Source organism: Phyllostomus hastatus, unplaced genomic scaffold (genome assembly GCF_019186645.2).
Source record: "Phyllostomus hastatus isolate PE091 unplaced genomic scaffold, TTU_PhHast_1.1 phas_contig_210, whole genome shotgun sequence".
NCBI lineage: Eukaryota > Metazoa > Chordata > Mammalia > Chiroptera > Phyllostomidae > Phyllostomus > Phyllostomus hastatus.
This window is the reverse complement of record NW_025333737.1, coordinates 29470117-29497971: the sequence shown is the minus strand read 5'-3', so window position 1 is coordinate 29497971 and position 27855 is coordinate 29470117. Positions and strand designations below refer to the sequence as shown.

The following is a 27855-nucleotide window of genomic DNA, read 5'->3' as shown; positions in this document are numbered from 1 at the left end:
TCCCCCCTCTTTCTGCCCCAGTCTACCCCTCCGAAAACCCCTTCACGCCCGCACCGCGTTATTCCGCTCGGATTTCTGCACAGCCAGAACAAAAAGAGCCCTCCTCATTGGCCAGATTCCCTGTCCGTCTCTCCGCCACACCTCAGAGTGGTGCCTTTGGAAAACACTCTCTAGTCCCGCCTTCCTTGCCTAATTGGTTCATTCAAACAGACCCCGGACAACTCAGCCTTTCATTGGTGGATGTAAAAGCCCAGCTGCGATTGGCCCTTCGGGATGGAACCGGTGAGAGCGAGTCAGCGATTGGCTTATCTGGTTTGGGCGGAAAATTCGAGTCGAGCTGGAGTTGCGCTCCCAACCGACGAGCGTCTGTGGAGAAGCCGCTGGCTCCGCGATTGTCTCGTGGGCCCCGCTAGTTTAGTCGCTCGCAGGGTTCTCGAGCCCTTTCACGACCGTCACCATGGAGGTGTCACCACTGCAGGTACAGCTCGCGGAAAAGGCGGGTCGCGGAGCCTGGGCACGGCTGAGCATCTCCCCAGCTGCCCGAGAGGGGCGAGGCGCGTCCGGGCGGCGCGCTGGGAGCCGGTGGTCCCTGCGAACCCCGCCCCCGGGGGGCTCGGCGTGATCGCGGGGCGGGCGAAACCCTGTACGGCGCTGCTATTGAAGTTGGGGCGGCTAAGCCGGCTTCTAGGGGCTTGTGTTCCGTTTCGCTGTTCCTGGGGAGCGGCCGCGGGCGGGCCTCCGGTACCCCCGCGCTATCCCGGCGGGCTGCCCGCGGCCGGAAACGGACGGCGGCGGCACCGAGGCTTTGCCCCCCTCCCTCGGGTTGGCGACGGGGCGGGACGCCCCTGAGCAGCAAAGGTGCAGGGCCGAGCACAGTACCCTCCCGGGTGCGCAGGAGATGTCCTTCCTGCGTCCCCGGCCTTCGCGGCGGGCAGTCGGTGGCCTCCCGGACCGTCGCCGCCGGCCCCCGCTGTGCCGTGCCCGGGACATCGAGGCCGCCCGGCCAGTGCCTGTGAAGGGGACGGGACAGGCGGGGGTGCTTTGTCGGACACGGAAAGCATTTCCCGTGGGAGGTCGCGTATCTATTAAAACGGACGCCCGGGAACCCGGAACGGGGTCGGCTCCGCCGGCACCTGCTGCCAGGCTGGGATCTCCTACAGTGTGTGCCACAGTGTGTGCACGCGTGTCACTGTTCATCGTGTCCGACGAACCTGTGATTGAACTTCCCTTTTCTTCCCGTTTCTCTCTTACAAACTGCTAGCCTGTGAATGAAAATATGCAAATCAACAAAACCAAGAAAAACGACGATGCTAAGAAGAGACTGTCTATTGAGAGGATCTATCAAAAGAAAACACAGTTGGAACATATTTTGCTCCGGCCCGACACCTACATCGGCTCCGTGGAGTTAGTGACGCAGGTAAACCCGGACTGGACACGCGGTTCCCACGTCACTGAAGAGCGTGGGCCTTTGCTGGTGAAATTTCTGTAGGTCGTGTGCGTTCGGTGTCACCGGGACTGGCCTGACCTGATACACACACACACACACACACACATATATAAACACACACATATAAACACATATAAATGTACATAGTCAATCCCAAAGACTCTACAGCAATCGTGACGATGAAACAATAAATAAAGGGTGAAAATACCGTATCCCTCTGCCTTGTTTCTAGCAAATGTGGGTTTACGATGAAGATGTCGGCATGAACTACAGGGAAGTGACGTTTGTTCCTGGTTTGTACAAAATCTTCGATGAGATTCTAGGTGAGTAAATTCTTTTATATAAAGACGTACTGGTGAAATCAGTCACTGGAAGGAAGTATCATTCCTAACAATCCCTCTGTAGCCAGAGCTGTCATTTCAAACAATTGTTGGCACACACGAGGCAGTCAAGTTGAATTCTTTCCTAGAAGCAGTACAATGAATAAATAAAAAATGCTAAATTAACACCTTGTCGATGCTACTGCTGTGCCTGAAACTTTTTCTTTCTATGTTTTAACTATTATAATTTTTTAAGTACTTCAATTTTTTACAAATGTGTATTTTTTTTTTCAGTCAATGCCGCAGACAACAAACAAAGGGACCCAAAAATGTCTTGTATTAGAGTCACAATTGACCCGTAAGTCTCTTGCTCAGTCTTTTGTTATAGTTTATTGTTACTGTTAGTTGCATTTTCTTGGGTTTACAGTAAAGTTGGGGTTTTTTAATGAAAGTTTGCAAAAACACAGAAAGGCAGAATACTAAAATGAACAATCTACGATACCTGTCATCTAGTTCTGACTGCTATCAACACTTTGCCATATTTGCTTCAACTATAGTTTTTCTACAGCATTTTACAACAAATTACAGACATTGTGATACTTCTGTCCCTAAATACTTCAGTAAGCATCTTCAACAATTGAAGTCTTCTGAATTCTAGAGCTTTGGAGCTATTTTTTCCCCCCACATAATGCTATGTAAATAATAAACCAGCAGGTGGTGATAGAGAGCTAACATTTCAGGTTGTAAATTCTGGTGTCCTTTTGTGGGTGGTCAGGATGCTTGTTTCACCTTTTTATTAGCCTCATCAAAATCCAAATAGCCCTGGCTGGTGTGGCTCAGTGGATTGAATGTCGGCCTGTGAACCAAAAGGTCGCCGGTTCAATTCCCAGTCAGGGAATGTGCCTGGGTTGTGGGCCAGGTCCCCAGCTGGAGGCCTACAAGAGGCCCAGGATCACTGATGGATGTATCTCTCACACATTGACGTGTCTCTCCTCTCTTTCTCCCTCTTTTCACCCTCTCTAAAAATAAATAAAACCTATTTTAAAAATCCATATACAATTTTTAGCAGTCTTGTGAGCAGGGAAGTTTACAATTGATAATGTTTTTCTCTTTCCTATTTGTTTTGCAATGAGTTTTGTTGGGTGGGAAAGCTAAAAGAGCTAGAACAGTACAGGTGATCCTCTTAAAAGCAGTATAATAATACTATACCCAAATTTTGTTCTTTCCATTGAGTATAAATCATTTCCCTTTGTTTACCCTAACATTTTAAAATCTCATGTTTTTTCAACATTATCAGTGTCTGCATAGGTGTTGGAACAGATTTATTTATTTTTCCCTCTTGGCTCCTGTTTCAGGAGTATCAGGAACTGAGCATGGTGCAAAATGTAGTTCATGCTGAATTTCAGAAGAAATATATGAAAAAAAGCCATTAAGAAATTAAGACCATGAATTTACATATTTTAGAAATACTGATATTTAAATACAAAACATGTTTAAGCGCCAGTTTAACAATGAAATACCAATTTTCTTTCCTTAGGGAAAACAATTTAATCAGTATATGGAATAATGGAAAAGGTATTCCTGTTGTTGAACACAAAGTTGAGAAGATGTATGTCCCAGCTCTCATATTTGGACAGCTCCTAACTTCTAGTAACTATGATGATGATGAAAAAAAAGTGACAGGTAGAGTATTGAAGAAAATAACATATTGTTGCTAAAAAAAATAATAATAAAATAAATATACCTATTCAATGACCATCTATAGCATCTTTTTTTTAAGTTTTAAAATCTTTATAATTGCATCTCTTTGCCAGTGATTAAGAAATGAAACTGTTCATGAGATAAAAATTCAATATTTTAAATTTATTTGTCCAGGTGGTCGAAATGGGTATGGAGCCAAATTGTGTAACATATTCAGTACCAAATTTACAGTGGAAACAGCCAGTAGAGAATACAAGAAAATGTTCAAACAGGCAAGTAAATAGGTATCTGGTGCCTTGATTACAAATTATATGATACCAACTTATAATGGTATAAATGGTTGACTTAGTTTAACATGATTTATAATCTTAAAACATGGGAAATTATTCATAAATTAAACATGTATTTGGTTATTTTGGGGGACTTATAAATTTGTGTTATTTAGTTCTAGTTTGTGAGGTGATTTGAATTTTTCATCTTTCCTATCTTTTCCTCTCATAGACATGGAGGGATAACATGGGGAGAGCTGGTGAGATGGAACTCAAGCCCTTTAATGGAGAAGATTACACATGTATTACCTTCCAGCCTGATTTGTCTAAGTTTAAAATGCAAAGCCTAGACAAAGATATTGTTGCACTAATGGTTAGGAGAGCATATGATATTGCTGGATCCACTAAAGATGTCAAAGTCTTTCTCAATGGAAATAAGCTGCCAGTAAGTGTTTTCCAGTCATGAGGGAATTTGTGATCATTGTCAAAAGCAAACTTGATTTTCTTTCCTCCCATATGTTTTTTTTTAACACTTCTCAGATATGTTCCTGAAAAGAAAACTATACCACTTTTAATGTGCTCATTTTAAACTTACAAATGGAAATTTCTTTCTCAAAGAAATACCAAATTAAATCCTTTTCTACCCTTTAATTCTTTCATGTCCATCATTGAACAATCATTTCATTGGTTTTGAAAAATACTAGTTATTATTGAATCTGCTTTTTGTAACTTTTTTGTATACCATTTTAATTCTTACACAGGTAAAAGGATTCCGTAGCTATGTGGACATGTATTTGAAGGATAAGGTAGATGAAACTGGCAATCCACTGAAAGTTATCCATGAACAGGTAAACCACAGATGGGAAGTGTGTTTAACAATGAGTGAAAAAGGCTTTCAGCAAATTAGCTTTGTCAACAGCATCGCTACTTCCAAGGTAATTTTATTCTTGAATTATTAACCATGATTTATATTTTCATATGTATTACTGTTTTTAATATATAAAATGAACTTGGATATTTGGTTACCTCAGTGCAAAGTAAGCTAAATTAGACTTTTATGTTGGTTATTATGATTTTGAGGATGCTGAGCTTTACAATCGGGCATTTTTTCTTATCAGGGTGGCAGACATGTCGACTATATAGCTGATCAGATTGTGGCTAAACTTGTGGATGTTGTGAAGAAGAAGAACAAGGGTGGTGTTGCAGTAAAAGCACATCAGGTATTGTATTTTAGCACAGTTTTTTCTTCCAAAGTCAAGGATGAAGAGGAAGGCTATGAATAAGGCATGAGTAAGTTTTTAGTGATTTAATATCAACTTTTACTGCAGGTGAAAAATCACATGTGGATTTTTGTGAATGCCTTAATTGAAAACCCAACCTTTGACTCTCAGACAAAAGAAAACATGACTTTACAAGTCAAGAGCTTTGGATCAACATGCCAACTAAGTGAAAAATTCATCAAAGCTGTGAGTAGTACTTAGAGGGAAATAAAAAATAAAAGTGTCTTTATTTTCCATTGTTCTTCTCAGCTCTGCAGAACAAAGGTTCCTCCCACATATTTTTTCACTCTAAAAAGGAAATTTAAGCCCTGACTGGGGTTGGGAATCATTCTGCAAAGCGAAAGGTCACGGGTTTGATTCCCAGTCAGGGCACGTGCCTAGGTTACAGTTTGGTCTCTGGACTGGCACATGCGAAAGGCAACCAGTTGATGTTTCTCTCTATTCCTTTCTCCCTCCCTTTCCTTCTCTCTAAAAATAAATAAAATCTTTTTTAAAAATTTAATAAACAGTTTTTACCTCACTGTTCTTACCAGGGTCTTTGATTATCACCTATATGCCTATATTCCCTCCCCCCATTTTCTTTTGAATTTATTGATTTGAGAGAGAGACAGCAATTTGCTGTTCCACTTATCCATGCACTTACATTGGTTGATTCTTATATGTGTCCTGACTGAGATCACACCTACAACCTTGACATATCAGGACAATGCTCTAACCAACTGAGCTACCCACCCGAGGCACCTGTATTCCCCCATTTCACATCACCATTCAGTTTAGATCACTTCAGAACCTGGCCCATCTAAGCGCTTACCAAACATTGAGTGCCTGTAGTTTCTCTTGATCACACATTCGAAACTTAGTTCTCTCCATACTCACTGTCCTCCATACAAGGACCTCTTCCATCTCCCAAAAACAAAGTTATTTCCTATCTTAGTAATGGCCCCAAAATGTTGCATAAACAAGAAAGCCGGGAGCCTTCTCTTTGCCCCCACAATCCAGTAAGAATCATGTCTTGGACATATCAGTAGCCTTCCCTTATCTGTTTTCTTAATAGGTCCTTAACATTCATACAATTTCAGTCCTTTCCTTGTAATGCCCTTGAGTAATCTGTTTGTGTTGTCTTCACTCTCTTTTGGAAGTCTTTCATGGATTTCCACTTTTAGAAAATGTCCAACTTTCTTAATTTGGTTTACAAGACCCTGCCGTCTCCAACCTCACCTCAGGGCCACTCTTTCCTGTGTTATCTAACCTTCAGTCCTCCCGGCTTTCAATTCTAGGAAAACACGGTACTCTTCCCCTCCTTAGAACTTTTTCACATGCTGATCTCGCTCCCTGAAATGCTTAAATCTGTTGAACTACTTTAGGTCTTCAATGTCATTCCCTCAGGAAAGCCTTACTTTCTACCCTTCTCCCCCACTAAGTCCGTTCCAGCAGAACACTGAACACACACCTCTTTGCAGCACATTCCCATTTATCCATAACACTTATCACACTTGTGATTTCTTATTTTATTTCTGCCTTGTCTTCTTTGCTGTATATTAAACTCCACGGGGATAAGGACCATGTCTAATGTGGTTTAACTGCTGCATGTTCAACATTTAGCTCAGTGTCTGGCCCAGTATAAGTGCATAGTCAGTAAATATTGAATGAATGAACCCAAAGGAACCAGCTTCCTCAGCAGTGATAACCCAAGACAGGAAGGTGTGCCACCCTCTGTCCAGAAATCATATTTCTACCTCAATCTTTGAGTTATTTTTATGGGAGCTCATTTGTATTCTAGATTTCTGAAAGAACTCTTCTTCCCTAACATGAAATCTTCTCATTTTCAGGCAATTGGCTGTGGTATTGTAGAAAGCATACTAAACTGGGTGAAGTTTAAGGCTCAAGTCCAGTTAAACAAGAAGTGTTCAGCTGTAAAACATAACAGAATCAAGGGAATTCCCAAACTTGATGATGCCAATGATGCAGGTATACACTTAATATTTCTAAACTTTAAGTCTGACAGTTGCTATTTGCCTTATTCATTAACAGCATACCATGAATATTTTTTTCTTTGATAGTTAATATCAAGAGACTATTTTTACTCTTAAAAAACAGTGGATTCCTTCTTATTAAATACTTAGTTCATTTCCAGTTTGGGGCTATTATAAATAATGTTGAAATGATTGTTTGAAGATATAGAACAAAAATGTTTACATATTGATCTATTGAGGACAGGAAAAAATTTTCCTCAACCCACTTAGGTCCCTGGCTGGGTCTGAAAATTAAACTGACAAATTGACAGGAAAAAAAGCATACAGATTTACTTAATGTAAGCCAACTTGTTATGAATTATAAATTATTTGGGTTTTATCACAAAGCTATTAACAGCATGTCTGAATTAATATTTGAGGCTGACTTGAATGTGCCGATACTAATTAGTGTTTTTTTATTTTAGGGGGCCGAAACTCTACCGACTGTACGCTGATCCTGACCGAGGGAGACTCAGCTAAGACTTTGGCTGTTTCAGGCCTTGGTGTGGTTGGGAGAGACAAATACGGGGTCTTCCCTCTTAGAGGAAAAATACTCAATGTTCGAGAAGCTTCTCATAAACAGGTAGAATATAAAACTATCTTTAGAATCTCTATCTAGTTTTATAGTGCAGGACTTCATGCTGGATGTTTTATTCCTTCCTTGGGCATTTTAAAATATATTTTAGATTGTTTTCTGTTTTAAGAAGTTGGGTACATTATAGCATGTCTTAACAGATAGTTCTGACTTACTAAAGTATAGGCTAATAATAACTCAAAATACCAGACTTCAAGAAAATCCAATTAACATACACCATTGTATCTGTTATTTTCAAGTTTATAAACAATATATGTGCATTTCAGATCATGGAGAATGCTGAAATTAACAACATCATAAAGATTGTGGGTCTTCAGTACAAGAAAAACTATGAAGATGAAGATTCACTGAAGACTCTTCGTTATGGGAAGATAATGATTATGACAGATCAGGTCAGATTTGCTTTTCAGAAACTTTAGATTGTCGCAATAAATTAAGCATGTCTTATTGTATCGTTGTTTTCCTGCCGTGGAAGGAAATTGCTTAGCTTGTAGATTGTCATTGCCTCTAGTCAGATACTATGTTTATATCATATGTACTACATATACAGGTTAAGAGTCTGGATTTGAATAGTCTTCGAATATTTGAATAGCCTCTTTTTGTTGATCCCCATAAAAAAAATTGAGAAATTACCAGTATGTCAATCATATTTTTTTTTTTTGTTTCTGAACAATTCTTCTGTGTTTGGCCTTACGAATATTTCTAGGACCAAGATGGTTCCCACATCAAAGGCTTGCTGATTAATTTTATCCATCACAACTGGCCCTCTCTTCTGCGACATCGTTTTCTGGAGGAATTTATCACTCCCATTGTAAAGGTATACTAACTTCTAAGATACCATAATGCACAGGTGGTAAACACAAGTCTCGAGGGCCTAATCCAGCCCTCCACCTTGTTTTATCTGGCCTGGCACCTGTTTCTACCCGACAGCAGTGCCAAACTCCTTGCCCCTTGTTAAAGAGTAGTTACTTTTACACAGTCCTAAAATTACATTCGGCTCTTCGAAGGTAACCATGAGGCTGATGTGGCTCTAGGTGAAAATGAGTTTGACACCCCTGTTATAATGGATATTTGAAGGCCCTACTTCTCAAACCTTGATATACACTTCACACCAGTGAAGTGTGTTGGTATGTAGGAGACCTAGCCCTGTGCAAAGTCACAGCTGTATGCTCTTTAACACAGGTATCTAAAAACAAGCAAGAAATGGCATTCTATAGTCTTCCTGAATTTGACGAATGGAAGAATTCTACACCAAATCATAAAAAGTGGAAAGTCAAATATTACAAAGGTTTGTAATGAAACTCGTATAGAACTTCTCATTTTGTAATATACCATTATACAAGATTATATGGAGTAATTTCGTATTCTTGGTTGTGTAGGTTTGGGCACCAGCACATCAAAAGAAGCTAAAGAATACTTTGCAGATATGAAAAGACATCGTATCCAGTTCAAATATTCTGGTCCTGAAGATGATGCTGCAATCAGCCTGGTGAGTTTGAATTGTATTTCATACATACATTCTAGTTTTTTTGTGTTTTTTTTTCTTTTTTTCTTTTTTCAAAGAGAAACATCAATGTGTGGTTGCCCCTCACATGTCCCCAACTGGGGACCTAACCCACAACGCAGGCACTTCCCCTGACTGGGAATCAAACTGGCAACCCTTTGGTTTGCAGGCCCACCCTCAATCCACTGAGCCACACCCAGCCAGAGCACATTCTAGTTTTATAAGCACTCCTTTAGCTAGTCAATTGAAACATTTACATTTTTTTATATAATAGAATGTTTTAGATTAGAGTATTTTCAGTAAGCATATTACTCTAGTAATATGCATTAGTATTTCAGTAACCATATTACTCCAGTAATATGCAGGAATATTTCAGTAACCATATTACTCCAGTTACCAAGAGAGTGCAATATCCAGAGAAAAGGACTGGATATTTTATAAAACGGAGTTTTTGTTATTTCAGGTTCGTTTTTTGTTGTTGTTTTCTTTTTTGTTTTGTTTAAATTTTAAAATATTTCTTACTTATTTTTAGAGAGGAGAAGGGAGGGAGAAAGAGAGGAAGAGAAACATGAGTGTGTGGTTACTTCTCACATGTCCCTTATTGGGGACCTGGCCCACAAGCCAGGCATGTGCCCTGATTGGGAATCGAACCAGTGACCCTTTGGTTTGCAGGCCAGCATTCAGTCCACTGAGCCACACCAGCCAGGGCTGTTATTTCAGTTTTTATATGAGATATTTTGGAAACTGTTAGTACCAGCGATATCTTTTTCATCTTCTAATTTGTAGGCCTTTAGCAAAAAGCAGACAGATGATCGAAAGGAGTGGCTAACTCATTTTATGGAGGACAGAAGACAACGGAAGTTACTTGGCCTTCCTGAGGTAAAAATTTTAAATATATCCCACAAAATGGACTATTGGCTGACCTTTTAGGATTAATAAAAGAAATTTAAGTTACTGAGTAGTTATTCCAGTAAAAAGTATGATAATCAATAGCTATATATATGTTCCTATTCTTATTTAGACTGCTACATAAATGTATTGGGCATAAAAGAAATTACCAAGAGAGTGCACTTTATCTTTTAAAACAAAATACTTCTGAATTTTTGAGGGGCTTAAGAACTACCCTAAAAATACTGAGAGGTTTCTTTGTTTCATTATTTTAAACTAGATCATGTAATATTCTCTTTGGCCCCTCAGGACTACTTGTATGGGCAAACCACCACATATCTGACCTACAATGACTTCATAAACAAGGAACTTATCCTGTTCTCAAATTCTGATAACGAGAGATCTATCCCATCTATGGTGGATGGTGAGTTCCAGCTCTTTTAGTCTGTTTTTCTCATAACGTAGAAATCAATGCCTAGAAATAGTTAAATGGAGGATACTAACATTTGCACATCTTTCATTTTGAAGGTTTGAAACCAGGTCAGAGAAAGGTTTTGTTTACATGTTTCAAACGGAATGACAAGCGAGAGGTGAAGGTTGCCCAGTTAGCTGGGTCAGTGGCTGAGATGTCCTCTTATCATCATGGTGAGGTAAACACACAATCTATAATGTTTCCAGAAAACATGATAGCAGAAATACCTACATAATTATTCTCCAAACATTTAGTGAGAATATAATCTTATATATCCATAGCAGAGAACAATTTGGTGAAATCTATCAGATGAGATGCATGCTTACACTTTGGCCTAATAAACCTTATTTCTAAAAATAATATTTATATAAGGATATTCATAAGTCTGTAAGGATCTGTGTTCAAAGATGTTTATTATAACTTTGATGCTAAAATTTAGACATCAAAAATGTCCCCTGAGTGAAAAATTGTTATAAATTGTGACACATCTGTGCATGGAGACAGTGATATAACTGAAGTGAATCTCTGTACTAATATTAAACAATGCTTATGTACTGTGTCAGGTGAGGGAGAAAGAGACAGAACAGTATGTATAGCAAAGTGTCTGGAAAGATGAGTTCCAAATTATTGACGTTATCCCCGGGAATTGGAAAGGGCAACTTTGCGATTGTTTTTTTAAGATTTTATTTATTTATTTTTAGAGAGAGGGGAAGGGAAGAAGAGAGGGAAAGAAGCATCAATGTATGGTTGTCTCTCACATGCCCCCTACTGGGGACCTGGCCTGCAACCCAGCATGTGCCCTAGCTGGGAATCGAATCTATAACCCTTGGATTTGCAGGCCCACACCCAATCTATTGAGCCACACCAGCCAGGACTTCCAATTTTTTATATGTTTGACTTACTTGACTTTATACAAGCATACATTCTTTTTTTATTATGTGATTGAATTCTTTTTTTTTTGTATTCATATGTTTTTAAAAAAACTAGATTGCCTATAAGTTTCTAAAGCTTTAATGATTGTCTTACTTGCTGTTTTCAATTAAAATATAGTAGGTGCTCGGTAAATGTTCATACAACAAAGATTTGTGGAATGTTTACCATGTACCAAGTATACAAAGAATATGTTTCTTACCTTCAAGGTATAATCACAGTTTAACCAAGAGGGCCAACACACAACCACAGAATAAAGTTATAACACGCTAGATAGAAATGAGCAAGTTGTGACTTAAAGTAGGGAATTTTTCACTCTGCTTTGGATGAAGAAAGGAGCTATGCCTTCGAGGACTTGATTGAAATTACTAGAAGGCAAGAGCCCTGAACTTGGAGCCTAAGTCCTGGGTTAAAGCACTACATCTGCCATGTACTTATCTGGGCAAACTCGATAAACATTTATACCTCATAACATCTAACGGATTATAGCACGGCTTAGTCATAATAATGGGTATGTATTATTAAAAGCCTACAGATCAGATTAACAAATTTTTTCCTTCCTCAGATGTCACTAATGATGACCATTATCAATTTGGCTCAGAATTTTGTGGGTAGCAACAATCTGAACCTCTTGCAGCCCATTGGTCAGTTTGGTACCAGGCTGCATGGTGGCAAGGATTCTGCTAGTCCTAGATACATCTTCACAATGCTCAGGTGGGTAATGCTTTCAATTTCTAGTGAATTGCCATTTCCAATTTTGAAATAATGTGAGATTTAGTTGACAAAAAATATTTTAAAATTCAATTAATGAGAAAATGTACCTTTAAGAAATTTTTTTACTTACTGATTTGAGAGAGAAACATCGATTTGTTGTTCTACTTATTTATGCATTCATTGGTTGATTCTTAATGTGCCTGACCGGGGATCAATCCCATAACTTTGGCGTATTGGGACAATGCTTTAACCAACTGAGCTACCTGGCCAGGGGAGAAAATGTGCTTTGATGCAGATGCTTAGAATATTTTTTTAAAAAACAAAAACCAACAAAAAACTATCTCATTAAAGCTTAATTATGCTATTCTTTGCCATGATAAAATTCTGTTTCAGTTTGATAGCCATAGACTTTGTATCCTTTAGGTGTATTATTTTCTTACCAAACTATAAATATTTTTACTTCCATTTCTTATGTTTTCCTCTTTCTTTATATAGAGAGTGGTTTTCAACCAGGATAGATTTTGCCCCCCCGGGTACATGTATTGTTGCAATGTCTGGACACATTTTTGATTGTCTTAACTAGCAGAGCCATGCTACTGGCATCTAGTGGGCAGAGGCCAGGGATACTACTAAACACCCTGCAAGGTACAGGACAGCCCCCCACAACAAAGAATTATCTGACCCAAAATGTCAGTAAGTGCCGAGTTTGAGAAACCCTGCTGCAGAATTTGGGTCAGAGTGAAGAAGAACTTGATTCTGCCTAAATACCACAGTTGAAATCGTATGTCCTTTACAAGGCTATGAAAAGTACATTATGAATGGTCGAGTTTTCAGCTGTCAACTTATTCAACCTTTCAGCAGCACTGGATATAGTTAATCACTTCATCTTTCTTGAAACTCTCCATTTTTCACCTGGCCTCCAAGACACCAGACTATTGGTTGTCCTCCTTATTAGCCATTTTTGCTGGGTTCTTCTCATCTTCCCACCTTCTAAATACTGGTCTGCTGCAAAGCTGCACCAGACCCATTCAGTCTGGTAACTCCGGCCCTGGATCTCTACACTGTTGTATGTCTGACTGTCCTCTTAACAAGCACCACTTGGATATCTAGTAAGCAACTCAAACATAAGTCCAAAACAAAATCCTGTCTCAGTAAATGGAACACCATCCTTCTAATTCTCAGGCTTAAAACCTTGAAGTCACCTTGACTTCTTTTTGCCACACTTGTGTCCAGTCCACTGTCAAATCCTATGGGCTCTGCATTGGAAAAATACTAAGCCACACCATTCATCTAAACAATTATAATTCAGTCTACTCCCTTTCTTATGGCAGGCAATTTTTTTTTAATAGGTCACTGGTTCAGAACCTTCCAACTGCTTCATTTAGAGCAAAATCTAAAGCCTTAGTTTATGTAACCAAATCTTGTATGATCTGTGCACTCACTCCCCATATCTTTTGATTGCATCTCATATTATCTGTGCTCCAAACAACACCTGGCCTCTTTGACTGTGCATGCCAAGCATACTCCCACTTCACAGCCTTTTACTTACTTGTCCCTCTTGCTTGCAATACTCTGCAGATAACCTCAGAGTTCATTCTTTCCATTTCTCTTCTGCTCAAGTGTTTTCTTGTCATAAAGTTCCACTATTCCTTAGCACCCCTTCAATCACTCTTACCTACTTTATTTTTTTTCTTAGCATTTATTGTACCACCTGACAAAGTGTGTGTTTGTTGCCTAGCTCCCTGTGAGCTCCTTGGAAGCTGAGACTTTATGTTATCAGTGCCTGGCACGTAGAAGGTGCTCAGTAAATGTTGTTAAGTCAACATTGGTCAGCAAGTAAAGCCAAGGTAATTTTCATGTACAGATATGAGGTTAACACATGTCCTTTTCATAAAAGTTAATTTATCAATGCCAGTATTTTTGTAAAATAACCTTTGATTGTTTTCTTTAGTCCTTTGGCTCGGTTGTTATTTCCACCAAAAGATGATCACACATTAAAGTTCTTATATGATGACAACCAACGTGTGGAGCCTGAATGGTACATTCCTATTATACCAATGGTGCTGATAAATGGCGCTGAAGGAATTGGTACTGGCTGGTCCTGCAAAATACCCAACTTTGATATTCGTGAAGTTGTGAATAACATCAGGAGACTGATGGATGGAGAAGAACCTTTGCCAATGGTAACTATTTTGTGTGTATTAGGAACCTCAGTTTTCCTCTAGTTTCAATTTAGTAGACTGTGCTTAAAGAGGACATAAATATACAATTAATTTCACTTAAATGTTAGATTTATTGTTTAATGCTACTGTGATTTCTGTGCTTAGTGTCTCATTTATAAAACATTCTTTTTTTAAAATACCAATTTAGCTTCCAAGTTACAAGAACTTTAAGGGCACTATTGAAGAGCTGGCTTCAAATCAATATGTCATTAGTGGTGAAGTGGCTATTCTTAATTCCACAACCATTGAGATCTCAGAGCTTCCCATCAGAACATGGACCCAGGTAAGTAACTGTGGGGTTTTGTGTGTTTGTGTATGTGTGTGATCAGCAGAAACACTTTTTGTACTAATGCTTGTTGACTATTCAGAAACCTATGTTTCAGAAACTTACAAAAGGATTATTTATTTCTTTAGACATACAAAGAACAGGTCCTAGAACCCATGTTGAATGGCACCGAGAAGACACCTCCTCTCATAACAGATTACAGGGAATACCATACAGACACCACGGTGAAGTTCGTGGTGAAAATGACTGAAGAGAAACTGGCCGAGGCCGAGAGAGCTGGACTCCACAAAGTCTTCAAACTCCAAACCAGTCTCACGTGCAACTCTATGGTGTGCCTTGTTTTATGACATACATATGTTTCCCTTTATATTAAGATTAATATCAATTTTAAAAGGAAATCATAGGCTAATTTTATGTTTTGAAAGAATAAAGTCATTCCTCTAAAACCATTAAAGTTTAGCCAATTTACCTATTCTTGGCTCTACTCTTATTTTTCTTTTCCAGGTGCTTTTTGACCATGTAGGCTGTTTAAAGAAATATGACACAGTGCTGGATATTCTAAGAGACTTCTTTGAACTCAGGCTGAAATATTATGGATTAAGGAAAGAATGGCTCCTAGGAATGCTTGGTGCTGAATCTGCTAAACTGAACAATCAGGCACGCTTTATCTTGGAGAAAATAGATGGCAAAATAATCATTGGTATGTGTTTGAAATAACCACTTGTACTAAACCACAGTTGTGTCAAACTGCCTTTAAACCCTTCTGGTGAGAGTACTGGTGGGAGGGAGGGCAAAAGCCATTTAGTTCAGCTGGCTACTTGAATGAGCATTTCTTTGAAAGACTTAATTATAATTAGGTCTTTTATCGTTTGAAAGACTTAGCTTTTCCTAGGTTGAGCATCTTGAGGAATCAAGATTTAGTTGACACTGAGACAGAATAGAGAGCTAAAAGAGGTGCCCGTGTAAACTAACTGATCAAGAGAAAAGTCTGACAGAAAAAAGGGCTGGAGGTAAGATTATAAATGCTTCTACTATAAGTAAATTGTATCCTTAAGCCTGAAAGAGTCATGTCTTAGGGGATTTTTTAAGATGTTCTAGAAGCAACCAAGTCAGGGTTTAACTGACTAGGAAAAAAACAGTTTTGACTAAAGCTTGGTAAAAGGAAGGTTAAAAGAGATAGCTAAAGAAAAAAAAAAAAAAAGATAGCTCAGTTCTAGCCAGAGCTAATGAGGAAAGCTGGGCAACTAACTCAGGCTACTGGATTACACTGCAGGTCCCCAAACCATGACAACACGAGTTCCTAGTGATCAGAGGATATTTTACGTGTTCAATTTCATGCATTTTTGAAAAAATTTTTATTTATTTTAGAGGGGAAGGGAGGGAGTAATAGAGGGAAAGAAACATCAATGTATGGTTGCCTCTCATGCGCCCCCTACTGGTGACCTGGCCCACAACCCAGGCATGTGCCCTGGCTGGGAATTGAACCCATGACCCTTTGGTTCATAGGTCGGAACTCAATCTACTGAGCCATACCAGCCAGGGTAATTTCATAAATATATATTTTTTTAAATAACACTAACATATCAACCCCTTAATTTCACAGATATTTTGCTTAAGACTAAAATGAGTAATACTGAACATGACACAAAGAAAAACAAAAAGTAAAGTTTGTATTGACTACTGTAAACATTGGAAGAGAGGTTCTATAAATAAAGGGAATGAGTGCAACATGGAGAAATCAGTATGTACGTGGTGGCACTAAAATTTTACCCAATCAAATATTGGAATTTTTAAAAACCAGGGAGTATAACTGAGGTGTAGAGACCAGAAATAAAGGTTTGGATTGTGTTTTGCTGAGTTATATATGATTAGGTCACAACCTCACATGATTTGACTGCCACCTTGTGGTAATTTACACTTGTCAATGGTTTAGGGCCATGATCAACCAGTATGCCGCAAGAATTTTTAAAACATGCAATATCTTACTATTCAGGGGCACTGACCTCTTTTCCCTTAGATTGTCAAATTAAATGACAACAGCTAACACAACAGTAGCCATGTGCTGTGAATGAATCAGAATCATATCTTTTTTTTTTTTTGTCAAATCGGCAAAAAATGCCTATTTTGATGTGCCACAGAATTTTAGTAATCATGTGTGCCATGAGATGAAAAAGGTTGAAAATTGCTGGTTTAGTGAGAATGCTTAACTATAGCTGACCCTTGAACAACAAAAGTTTGAACTGGGCAGGCCCACTTATACACAGGGATTTTTCCAATAAATATGTTGGAAAATTTTTTGAAGTTTTGCAGCTATTGGAAAAAACTTGCACCTTGCCTAGGCTTTCCTGTAGCTTCTTCTATTCTAAGCTCTTCCTTGTTTCACTCTCCCTAGCTTTAATAAACATACTCTCAAAATCAAAAGGAAAAACCTCATACATGAACCTTATGATTTTCTTAATATTTTACTTTCTCTAGCTTTATTGTAAGAGTATAGTATATAATACATATAACATACAAAATATATGTTAATCAACTGTTTATGTTATTGGTAAGGCTTCCAGTCAAGAGTAGACTATTACATTTGAGGGGAGTCAAATTATGGAGATTTTCAACTATTCGGTGGATCATGCACCAACCCCCTGCATTGTTCAAAGGGTCAACTGTATGTACCAGGATGTACAAATATATGGGAAAGACAGTTTACTGATTTCCACTTTTAATTTTTTGAATTAATATAGTAAAACCTTATCACTTTCCTAAAATAGTACTCAATACTAACCATTACCTCTGTTTACATTTTTTTAATAGAAAATAAGCCTAAGAAAGAATTAATTAAAGTTTTGATTCAGAGGGGCTATGATTCGGATCCTGTGAAGGCTTGGAAAGAAGCCCAGCAAAAGGTAATTTTTGGGTTAGCATTTTTCTGTATTATTAAAGACTGTATATAATCGAATGTCTGTGTTCCACATTTCCTATTAAAACTACATTTAATTCCTCCTTTAGGTTCCAGATGAGGAAGAAAATGAAGAGAGTGACAATGAAAAGGAAACTGAAAAGAGCGACTCTGTAACTGGACCAACTTTCAACTACCTTCTTGATATGCCTCTTTGGTACCTAACCAAAGAGAAGAAAGACGAACTGTGCAAACAAAGAAATGAAAAAGTGAGTTGCTGGTGGATGATGTTGCATGTTGCTCAATTATGTTCCAATCGTGAAAGCAAAAACTTAATTGTGTGCTAAATGAAAATGCTATTTATGCACATAAGTTAACTCTTAATTTTCTGACTATTTAATGAAGGAGCAAGAGCTGGAAACATTAAAGAGGAAGAGTCCGGCAGATTTGTGGAAAGAAGACTTGGCTGCTTTTATTGAAGAGCTAGAGGTGTGTAGTTTGTAATGCGCATGTTAGAATTTTTATTAATAAAATAATAGATTCTAGCAATATACCTCTTTATCGATATTTCACAATTGGCAGTAGAAAGAATATGAGAGAGGCATAAGGAGATATTCCAAGGTAACACATGAAAGAACAATTGTTTAAAACTAGTTCAAGGATGCCGGGAAACATCCTAACTTAGAAGTTTTTGAACAAAGAAAGGGCAGGAGTTGATTTTTGACCTATTGAGACTAAGAAGATAAAGAGAATTTAAATGTGAGAGAAGACCATCACAACCCAGTCCCCCCCAAGTCAACCTAAGAAAAAGCACTTCACAAATTAAGCTAAAAGGATTAACATGCAAATTCATATTATTGCACTTCAGAATGATGTCCGACTTACAATCAGTTGATTGGATAAGTGCATTACTGGAATTACATCCTTATTTTTTGTATTTACAAATATGCATATATGTATTTTATCCCTAATCTCATTTCCCCTTCTTATCCCCAAAAAGATTCAGTGGTAAGATCAAGAGTAGAACCCAGTCTTCTAACTCCACATTGCCCAGAGCCTTAAATTATATCTTTATTATTATAGTGATATACTTATAGAACAGGTTATCACAAATTTAAGGTATAACAAATTGAAATCAGCTTAACTGTTGATTTTTATGCTATCTCTATGAAGTTTAAGATGTTATAACATCTTTGTTAGCTTATAAACTTGCTTTCTTCTATCCCTTTTTTTAGGCTGTTGAAGCCAAAGAAAAACAAGATGAACAAGTAGGACTCCCTGGGAAAGGGGGGAAAGCAAAGGGGAAAAAAGCACAAGTGGCTGAAGTTTTGCCATCTCCCAGTGGAAAAAGAGTCATCCCCCGAGTGACCATAGAGATGAAAGCAGAGGCAGAAAAGAAAAATAAAAGGAAAATTAAGGTAATACTCATGAAAACATTATATGTAAAATGCTTTAGGCTCATTTCCACATAAAATTGAACAAATTACATCATAAATTTTTTACGCCTATAGTTTGGGATTTAGCCTATATCTAATCATAACATTCCTTTTTTATGAGCCTGATTTTTTTAAATGTTTAAGTATTTTGAAAAAGGTTGTACCTATACCTTTATTCAGAGATCGTAGCCAGAACCCAGAGAAAAAAGTCATTCTTTGACCAGATACAGATTGTATATTTGACCTTATATTATTCTAAGTAATAGTATAAAACACGGCAGAATGTGACCATTTTCATCATGCTTTTATTTTTTTAATTTTTACTTTTAATTATTAATTATATTTTATTGATTATGCTATTACTGTTGTCCCAATTTTTCCCCCTTTGCCCCCCTCTACCCAGCAACCCCCACTCCCTCGGGCAATCCCCACACCATTGTTCATGTTCCTGGGTCATGTTTGTAAGTTCTTTGGCTATGCCATTTCCTATACTGTACTTTACATCCCCATGGCTATTCTGTAACTAGCTATTGTATTTCTAAATCCCCTCACCTCTGCATCCATTCCCCCATACCCCTCTACCATCTGGCAACCGTCAAAACCCTCTCTGTAGCCATGATTCTGTCTCTGTTCTTCTCCTTTGCTTAGTGTGTGTTTCAGATTCAAGTGTTGATAGATATGTATTTATTGCCATTTTATTGCTCATAGTTTTGATCTTCTTAAATCCCTTTAACATTTCATATAATAATGGTTTGGTGATGATGAACTGCTTTAGTTTTTTCTTGTCTGGGAAGCTTTTTATCTGCCCTTTGATTCTAAATGATAGCTTTGCTGGGTAGAGCAATCTTGGCTATAGGTCCCTGCTCTTCATGACTTTGAATATCTTGCTGTCTTTTAGAGTGAAAATACTGAAGGAAGCCCTCAAGAGGACAGTGTGGAACCAGAAAGCCTAAAACAAAGACTAGAGAAGAAACAGAAAAGAGAAGCAGGTATTAAAATATTTTAAGGAAAATGGTATAGAATTGAGATAAAATTATGTTTGTTACCTAGTAAATCCCTCATAGATGTTGAATAAGTTCTTAGCGGGTAACATGAAGGAGAGCTATTTCTAAAGTGTACTTAAACTTCCCCCATATTGTCCTTGGGATTTGATTTGAGTAAAAATCATTTTGTAAAATGAAATATTTTATAACTGGAATTCCTCACTTGGAATCCAAAGAAAACAAACCCAGTTTATTAGATTTCACTTTCTAGCTAGTTATGAGATTCGAAGACATCAAATATATTAATATATAATGCTTGAGGACCACATGTTAGTCATGTTTATATTATCCCTCGAGTTTAACACCCTGCCTAGGATATAGTTAATACTCAGTTAATTAAATAGAATTAACAGTTCTATTAACCATTTGATTATGCCTTTACTGAGTATCTACTTTTTTTAGTTCATTGAGATAGGCACATACCAAATTCAGCCATTTACAGTGAACTAGTGATAGTTTTAGTATTCTCCAAAGTTTTAGAGAATTTCTTTCCCCAAAAAGAAATGCTATACCCAGTAATAGTCACTCCCCGTTTCCTCCCAACTCCTTCTCCCCACCCCCAGAAACCACTACTCTATTTCTGTCTCTAGATTTGCTTGTTCTAGACATTTCATATAAATAGAAATCATATATGTGGTCTTTTGTGTCTTCATTTAACATAATGTTTTCCAGGGTCATCCATGTAGTAACATGTATCAATACTTCATTCTTTTTTTCTCACCAAATAACAGTTCATTATAGAAATATACCACATTTAGTTAATTGTTCATCAGTTGATACATATTTGGGTCGTTTCAACATTTTGGCTATTGTGCATAATGCTGCCATGAACATTTGTATATAAGTTTTTGTGTGAACTTCTGTTTTAATTTTTCTTGGGTAGATACCTAGGAGTGGAATTGCTAGGTCATGTAATTTTTCTATAATATCCTTGTGAGGATCTGCCACACTGTTTTCCAAAGCAGCTACACCATTTTACATTCCCATCAGCAATTTGTGAGGGTTCCAATTTCTCTACATTTTCACCAACACTTAATGTCTTTCTTTCTCATTCTAGCCATGCTAGTGGGTATGAAGTGGTATCTCATTGTGGTTTGCGTTTGCATTTTCCCCTTGGCTAATGATGTTGAGCATCTTTTCATGTGCTTATTGGCCATTTATAGTTCTTTGGAGAAATGTCTATTCAGATCCTTTGCCCGTTTTCTATACCATTCTATGGATTTTCTTGATGGTATATTTTAAAGTACAAGTTTTTCATTTTCATGAAGTCTCATTCATCTATTTTTTTATTCTTTTCTTGATCATGCTTTTAGTGTCATATCTATTCTTTTATCAAATCCAAGGTCATGTTGATTTACCCTTATGTTTTCTTATAAGAATTTTAGTTTTAGCTCTTACATTTAGGTCTCTGATCCATTTTTAAATTAATTTTTATATGTGACCTAAAGAAGGAATCCAGCACCATTCTTTTGCATGTGGATATCCAGTTGTCCCAGCACTATATATTAAAAACTTCTTTCCCCACTGAACTTTGCCCTTGTCTTAACTATATCCCATCGATTGATCTCTGTCTGTTCTTATTTACTTTTGATAACATGTGGTCAGTTCTGTGCAGAGTAAAAGATAAATAAAACAATGGAAACATCTAAGTATTAAAAAGAAGTAATAAAGCTATGTTGTGTGTGCCATGCTATGCAAAATTATATATTAGCCTTATAATGCAGCATACATAAACTTTAAACCCAACTAACAATTATATTAGCATATAAAAACTGATGGATCAGTTACGTATTTTGAACATTCGTGTTCCCATCACTGTCTTAAATATTGTGAAGGCACAAGAAGTGGGTTGAGCGTGGTCCTGCAAAGCAAAAGGTTGCCGGTTTGATTCCCAGCCAGGGCACGTGCCTGGGTTGTGGGCCTGGTCCCCAGCTAGGGTGTGTGTGAAAGGCAACCAATCAATGTTGTTCTCACACATCAATGTTTCTCTCCCTCTCATTCTCCCTCCTGTCTCTTCTCTGTAAAAACAAATAAACAAATAAATAAGAAAGAAGTGGGGCAGGAGGTCATTTACCCTTAAGAAAAAAGTTATAGCAGTATATGCTGGCCTTTGTAGCAGTTTAGAGAAAGGTGAGATTAGTGTGGGTGCATGTAGGTTATAGACATTTTGTGAAAGGGATTAGATTCTCAAAGATTAGGTATAATTTAGGCATTCCATGTTGGGAGAAGAAAGATGGGCATATAATATGCATGGAACAATGAGAAGGCCCCCTTAACAGAAGTGGGGGTGTGTAGGAAAATAATGGAACATAGTTAAACCAGTTATGGAGAGCCAGAAAACCAGGTTGTGGAAGGATGGATATCATTAGATTCAGCTGGGAAATATGAAATCAGTGTGTATGCTGATAAAAATATGAAGGACTATATCAGAGCAATAATCTTTAATTACCAACATGAGGGAAATAAAGAGCCAAGGATAGGTATGAGAGACATTTGGGGAAAAGAATTAACAAGACTTAGTGACATTTAACTGTCTCACAAAGCCATGAAATACCCCTCAAGGTTTGGTCTCAGCCATTCTTTTCCCTTTGATTTGTATCCCTTGCCTTGACTTCAGCAGTAACTTCTGTTGATCTCCTTGTACCTATTCTTGCTCCTTTCTGAGCTCCACGTTTTAACCTGAGAGAACTTCTTAAAAGGTAAATCTGGTCATATTGGTTCCCTATTGAAAACAAAATCCTTGCCCTGGTTGGGTGACTCAGTTGTTTGGAGCATCGTCCCATACACCAGTTGTGGGTTTGAGATTTGACTCCTGATCAGGGCACATACCTAGGTTGTCAGTTCAATCCTCAGTCAAGGCACATACAGGACGCAACCAATCAATGTTTCTTCCCCCTCTCTCGCTTCCTCGCTCTCTAAAATCAATAAATATACCCTGAGGTGAGGATAAAAAATAATAATAAAACAATCCTTAGCAAGACCACCCTCTCTCTCCCCAGCTTCTACTTTCTAGCCATAACGATTTCTCTCAGATCCCTTAAGGCACCGTTTTCTCACATGCTACTTCCTGAACTGGAAGATGTCATCACCCACCTCCCTCCCACTAGTTAACTCTTACTTAACCTGCAGATTGTAGCTCAAGTATCTTTCTCTTGGAGAAGCCTCATCTTTATACACATACCACATACCCTACATAAACGCATTGTATTTATTTGTGGGATTAGTTGGCCAATCTATAAGCTGCATGAGAAGAGGGACTACATCTGTTTCTGCTCACCACTGTATTTATTCTCAGTGCTAGCTCAGAGCTCAATAAATATTTAAAGGATGGATGGATGATAGGTGCAGAAAAGTGAGTCTGTAAGTATGTGAAGTGGTTCATTCCTTCTCCCTTCTAGGTACCAGAGCAAAGAAACAAAGTACATTGCCATTTAAACCAGTCAAAAAAGGAAAGAAGAGAAACCCCTGGTCTGATTCGGAATCAGATATGAGCGGTAACGAAAGTGACTTTGATGTCCCTCCACGAGAAATAGAGCCACGAAGAGCAGCGGGTAAGATAAACTGAAGAACATGTGGATATACTAAAATGTTTGACTGGGAAATATATATCTCAGTGCACTCAACCCCAGAAATCGTTATATGTTAGAGCAGTAATTTTTTTTTTTAAGAGGGGTGGGGGGGACATTGATTTGTTGTTCCGCTTACTTATGCATTCATTGGTTGCTTCTTACATGTGCTCTGACCGGGAATTGAAACCACAGCCTTGGCATATAGGAACAAAATACACTGCTCTAAGAACAATGCTCTAACCAACTGAGCTACCTGGCCAGAGCTATGTTAAATTTTTTTTAAAGTAAAGCATCTGCCCTGGCTGGCGTAGTTCAGTAGATTGAGCGTGGGCTGCGAACCAAAGGGTTACTAGTTCGATTCCCAGTCAGGGCACATGCCTGGGGTTGCAGATCAGGTCCCCAGTGGGGGCCACTTGAAAAGCAACCACACACTGATGCTTCTCTCCCTCTCTCCCTCCCTTCCCCTCTTTCTAAAAATAAATAAATAAAATCTTTTAAAAAAAAAAAATTTAAACTAGCCCTGGCTGGCGTAGCTCAATGGATTGAGCTTGGGCTGCGAACCAAAGCATCACAGGTTCAATTCCCAGTCAGGGCACATGCCTGGGTTGCAGGCCATGGCCCCCAGCCACCACACATTGATGTTTCTTTCTCCCTTCCCTCTCTAAAAATAAGTAAATAAAATCTTTTTTAAAAAAATTTAAACTAAAGCATCTTTTAGGAAATTCAACTGAAGCCTAAATCTTCATGGAATGTTAATCTGTGGATCAAATATTCTATTAACCCTCTTTAATTCTTTATATATGAATGTTTTTAATAGCAAAAACCAAATTCACGGTGGATTTGGATTCAGATGAAGATTTCTCAGATTTTGATAAAAAAAGTGAAGATGAAGATTTTGTCCCATCAGATGCTAGTCCAATTAAGACCAAAACTTCCCCAAAGTAAGTGTCTTCTCTAATATGGATTTTATCATGATCATTTTTCATAGTTGATAACTTCTTTGTTTGACACATTTAGAATTGGTTGTCAGGATGTAATTTTTTTTTCACTCTAGACGTACAAACAAAGAACTGAAGCCACAGGAGAGCACCACGTCAGGTATGTGTTTAAGTAAAAATAGTGAGGCATCTGCTTCACTGGGTGCTCAGATCCACCTGGGTTCTAATCCACACTACACTAGCCAAGTCCTGCCTTTGAAAATAAATGCGGGTTTTCATTAGCATCACATTGATGTTGTCCATTTTTAGTTTTGCAAATAAAGAGGCTCTACATTTAATACACTAAAAGTATCATGTTCTTGCCAGGTACTATGCTAGGTGCTAGAGATACAAAAATAACTGAATTCATAGAAGGGACTAAGCAGTGAGTGGGTTTTCCTGTGTTGCTTACATGTACTATTTTCCTTTTCATTGAAGTCCTAGATCTTGATGTTGATGATGCCAAGGACAATGCACCACCTCCTCCAAGCTCACCTGCAGCTGACTTCCCAGCCGAAACCAAAACCACAAACCCTGTTTCTAAAAAGAGAGTAACAGTGAAGAAGATTACAGCAAAAAGTGAGCATAAGTCTTTGAGATGGGTTAATAGTATTGGGATTAACTAACTGGTTGCCACAAGTCAATTTCCATTTTTTTATTGCCACAAAAATTTGCTATTGATACTGAAATTAAATCTTGTGTAAATGAAAGAAAGTCTTTAGATCTTTATAATCATAATTGGTAGTAAAAGGTTTAAAAGTAGCATGTTTCTCAAAATGCCAGGCATCATCCAGCTCATTTCTATGACTGGGATAGTATTTACAAACAGTTGTAAATGTTTAAGATAAAACATATTCTTATTTTTTAAATGGATGCTTAAGAACACTGATTCTCTAGCATATTCTCAGCTCTATTGGATTGACTTTTCCTGTGTTATATATAAGCAGTCAACAGGTTGCTAAGACACTTCACAGTGAGAACCGTTCATCTGAGAGTGGCCGTGATGAATCCCTGTGTTGACTTGCAGGTCAGTCTTCCACCTCCACTACAAGTGCCCCAAAAAGGGGTGCGCCAAAAGGAACCAAAAAGGATCCAGGCTTGACTTCTGACGTCCCTCAAAAGCCTGATCCCCCTAAAACCAAGAATCGCCGCAAAAGGAAGCCATCTACTTCCGATGATTCCGACTCTAATTTTGAGAAAATGATTTCTAAAGCAGTCACAAGCAAGGTGAGTGTTTATCCTAACCAGTCCTTTGCTTGTAGATGTTTTAAAATGTAACCAAGCTTTGCTCTTAATAATTTGGCACATTTTTTAAGAAAATAAATGTAAATCCCATAATTCATTAGCTTTTACTGTATTTAGTTTAGTTGTAACAAAGTTACCACTTAGTCCATGAGCGAGCTGCCCTAAATCTATTTCTTATGACATATTCAAAGGTGGAAAACTGGAATTGCAGTCTGCTGATGCATTTTCTGCGTTGAAATTCTGCTGTGAGGTTGACATGTGCGAATTGCTTGGGCTTTTCTCTTTTAGAAATACAAGGCGGAGGGTGATGACTTCCATGTGGACTTAGACTCCGCTGTGGCCCCTCGGGTAAAATCTGGACGGGCAAAGAAACCTATAAAGTACCTCGAAGAATCAGATGAGGATGATCTGTTTTAAAATGTGAGGTGACTATTTTAAGTAATGATCTTATTGAGCCCAAGATTGGTTTTAAAGTTACCTCAATATTTTCCTCCCCTTTGAATTTAGTTTGGGAAAGATAGTTTTAATCTGGAACCATCAAAGCGGGGAAGTGTGTAGACCTCAGTGTCCCTTATCTTTTCATAGTACCACCTAGATGGTGATCCATCTCGTGGGTTTTGTTTGCATCTCTGCTTTATGTTTTCAGTCTGTTTTGTCTTTAAAACCTGATTTTCACTTCTGGACTCTAGAGGTAGCTGTGTGGTCACTTAGCATAATGTAGTTCACTGACCATAATACATTAAGCTAAAATTGGATCACTTTGATATAAAAGTGTCTATCGACTGTGCCTTCATTCCTACTTTCATAAATATGAGAGAGAGCACAATTAATTCTGTTTTCTCTTGGTGGCATAGGTAATTTTCTACCAAATAGAACTTGACAGTTCTAGTACAAATAATCTCTCCACTTGGCCTTTTTTGAACTTTTGTTCAAGCAATGAGTTGCTCATATCCTTTAGAATATCAGCAGAGGCTAAAGAAAAACACCCTGGCTGTTTACCCTCAACACAGTCAACAGGATGAAGGAAATTATACTGTAAGTTATGTGACTATCTCAACTTCTGACTTTTTTCCTCTTGCTGCCTCTGAGTCTGAATTTCCCAAAGAACAAATTTCTCAGGAGCTCTGGATTGCAGAAGAGTGAGGACAACATTCACTCAAAGCTCTCATGTATTTTATTGACCCCAGTCCTTAGCAGTGAGCTGGTCTATCCATTTTGGGAAATTTCCATAATTTTCAACTTGTAAACTCTTTTAGACCTTTCTGCCTTTTACATGTGTGTAATTTGAGTGCTGTTATCAATGTTTTGTAAATATTTAATATGTTTTTCTATTTAGCTTATTAATTCCAACAATTTTGTACTTCAATAAAACATTGTGAACATTGTAACTGGTTGATTGCCCTTTTTCTCCCTGCACTATACCTTTTCCTCACTCTAAAATAGATCCCTCTTCACTTCTTTCTCTTTTTTTTTTTTAATAAGAGTTTAAACCTTTTTTTATTCTTAACTTCCTTTTGAGAACCATTCTGATCATATTCTCATGTTCCTGACAGCCCCTGGCCATAGTGATGGGTCTAAGAGACAGGCATTATGACCTAATCAAGGCCAATCCAGTTTTTTCCATGGGTTTTATACATGACTACTAAGTTTTTATCTACACTCAGAAGGCCTTGGCCCTATATCAGTAAATAGTTTTAAATATGTATGTATCTTTTTTAATGATTTCCTATTTTAACAATTTTTTAATTGATTCTAGAGAGGGGAAGGGAGGGAGAAAGAGAGGGAAAGAAATATCAAAGTGAGAGAGAAACATTGATCAGTTCCCTCTTGCACACGCCCCAGCCGGGGACCAAACCTGCAACCCAGGCATGTGCCCTGACCAGGAATCGAACCCACAACTTTTTGGTTTGCAGGACAACACCCAACCAACTGAGCCACAGCAGCCAGGACTTAACAACTACTTTGATAAACCTAATCAACTACTTGATACCAGTAAATTATATTGGGACAACTGGCTAATGGAAAAAAACAAGGAAACTTTAGGTAAATCCA

General features: G+C 38.0%; 1 protein-coding gene across 1 annotated transcript; it reads left to right on the top strand.

Moving 5' to 3' along the window:
• Positions 1-325: 325 nt before the first annotated feature.
• TOP2A (DNA topoisomerase II alpha) lies at positions 326-27188 on the top strand. Its single transcript, XM_045837193.1, has 35 exons — positions 326-478; positions 1262-1417; positions 1680-1770; positions 2062-2125; positions 3305-3450; positions 3643-3740; positions 3970-4182; positions 4499-4672; positions 4856-4957; positions 5066-5203; positions 6847-6985; positions 7455-7612; positions 7891-8016; positions 8331-8441; positions 8807-8912; positions 9004-9113; positions 9915-10007; positions 10326-10440; positions 10545-10666; positions 11984-12132; positions 14084-14315; positions 14503-14637; positions 14769-14969; positions 15145-15340; positions 17449-17540; positions 17644-17802; positions 17939-18022; positions 18769-18951; positions 19868-19958; positions 23411-23563; positions 24399-24522; positions 24636-24679; positions 24997-25137; positions 25586-25785; positions 26092-27188. Exons 1-35 carry the CDS (start codon positions 458-460, stop codon positions 26218-26220), a joined length of 4596 nt encoding a protein of 1531 aa, XP_045693149.1. The 5' UTR covers positions 326-457; the 3' UTR covers positions 26221-27188.
• Positions 27189-27855: the final 667 nt, after the last annotated feature.

Bases quoted from the DNA above. Each gene is read 5' to 3' on its own strand.
- TOP2A (XM_045837193.1), top strand. From the start codon at position 458: ATGGAGGTGTCACCACTGCAG. The intron at 14,970-15,144 runs GTGTGCCTTGTT...TTTCTTTTCCAG, and splicing joins GTCTCACGTGCAACTCTATG to GTGCTTTTTGACCATGTAGG. The intron at 25,138-25,585 runs GTGAGCATAAGT...GTTGACTTGCAG, and splicing joins GAAGAAGATTACAGCAAAAA to GTCAGTCTTCCACCTCCACT.